Source organism: Trichoplax adhaerens, genomic scaffold (assembly GCF_000150275.1).
Source record: "Trichoplax adhaerens TRIADscaffold_2449 genomic scaffold, whole genome shotgun sequence".
NCBI lineage: Eukaryota > Metazoa > Placozoa > Uniplacotomia > Trichoplacea > Trichoplacidae > Trichoplax > Trichoplax adhaerens.
Genome location: NW_002061813.1, coordinates 1 through 1544, shown reverse-complemented (window position 1 = coordinate 1544; position 1544 = coordinate 1). Strand labels below are relative to the sequence as shown.

General features: G+C 36.3%; 1 protein-coding gene across 1 annotated transcript; it reads right to left on the bottom strand.

The window, feature by feature from the left end:
• Positions 1-47: 47 nt before the first annotated feature.
• Positions 48-1039, bottom strand: TRIADDRAFT_64432 (uncharacterized protein; the record flags this gene model as incomplete). Its single annotated transcript, XM_002118899.1, has 2 exons — positions 48-642; positions 882-1039. The coding sequence occupies 2 exons, from the start codon at positions 1037-1039 to the stop codon at positions 456-458; spliced, it is 345 nt and encodes a 114-aa protein (XP_002118935.1). The 3' UTR covers positions 48-455.
• Between the last annotated feature and the right edge of the window lie 505 nt (positions 1040-1544).

Genomic DNA, 1544 nt, shown 5'->3' with positions numbered 1-1544 from the left:
GATCATTGAAACAGTCTTTATTGCTTTACAACAGGGCTATAGTCTATATTTATTACTCATAGAGAATCCCATGAATAATAGTCATTTGTTTAGAATTACTAAACCAATAGCTATTCAGAGAAAATAAAAATCCAGTCTACTAGTGGTACTTTTCGCTGAGATAATAGCCTACAATTTATGCTCAATGCATACTTTAGTTGAAGGTCGATACCACTAAAGGACATGTACAGATCGAGATGTGTAGCTGGTGCAACCAAAATATTGCAAAAGCATCGCTATATCCTACATTGGACGATACATCAAGATACGAATTTCTAAGTTTTCGATGGTTAACTAGCCTGAGATTAATGAAGTTAACATAGATAATTGCTATTCTATACGGTAATACACGCATTTACGTCGTCCATCATCAAGTGATATTGTAATCTATGGCGTATAAAAATGCAGTATTTTGCTTAAGATTTGTATGGTGGTGGGCAAAATTGAGTGTTGGAGTTGGACGAAAGCCCTAACTTTTCGATGACACCGGGTGCAGCTTCTCCTTGGAGAATGATGTAATGTGTTCGTTCCAACTGCATACGGCGATATCTCAACCAAGTAATCATAGCAGCAAAGGCGAGTATGAGGAAACCAATGGAAGCCCTAGTAGAGGGATAGAATAGCGTTCATTTGTAACAGCAAGAAGTCTTTACGGATTAGTAAGAGCTAGCTTCACATAATTAATAGATAAATCAAACTATGCCACAGAAAGATAAAGGAAAATGAAACTATCTGCCATGTTTAAGTATTCAATAATTAATTGGATAACATCAGGGGGTCACTTCACATACACCGACTCCATTGGCTGACCAGCATTGATGTTTAATTAATTTACAACTTACCAGAAATACCAGACTTTATAGAAGGCGAAGCAGCAGCTGGTTCCACCACAGCAATATTCTTGCATCAAACATTGGCTATAGTAGGTATGAAAAGTTCGATCAGCACTCACAATAGCTTTATTTATTAATCGACTGTCAACAAGTTGTAGCCAACGCATGCTAATAGGAATTCTGTATTAGTATTCAACGCACCCGTTCTTTAACGGGATACTGATATGAATTATTTTTGGAAAAGATCGTTACATCCTTACCATGCTCTAACATCGAATCATTTCAAATGTACAGTACTGCAATCATTTTGTAGGACACTAATACATGTTTCAACATCGAATCATTTCAAAGGTACGTGCATTACTGCGGTCATTTAATTTCTAGGACACTAATACATACTGTAACATGCAATCATTTCAGGTATACAGTACTGCCGCCATTTTAGAGGAGACTAATAGTAATGCATGCTCTAACATATAATTATTTAAAATGTACAGTACTACAGCCATGTTGTAGGGCACTAACACAGTACTGAGGTCGAACACAGTGATAGTGATATAAGTACTACAAGCGTTGTCTGTCAGCCTGTCATGTGAAAACTAGACTAATTAACATAAGTCAAATATCATGAATCTAATTGGGAAAGATGAATACACTAAACATGTCAAGTTT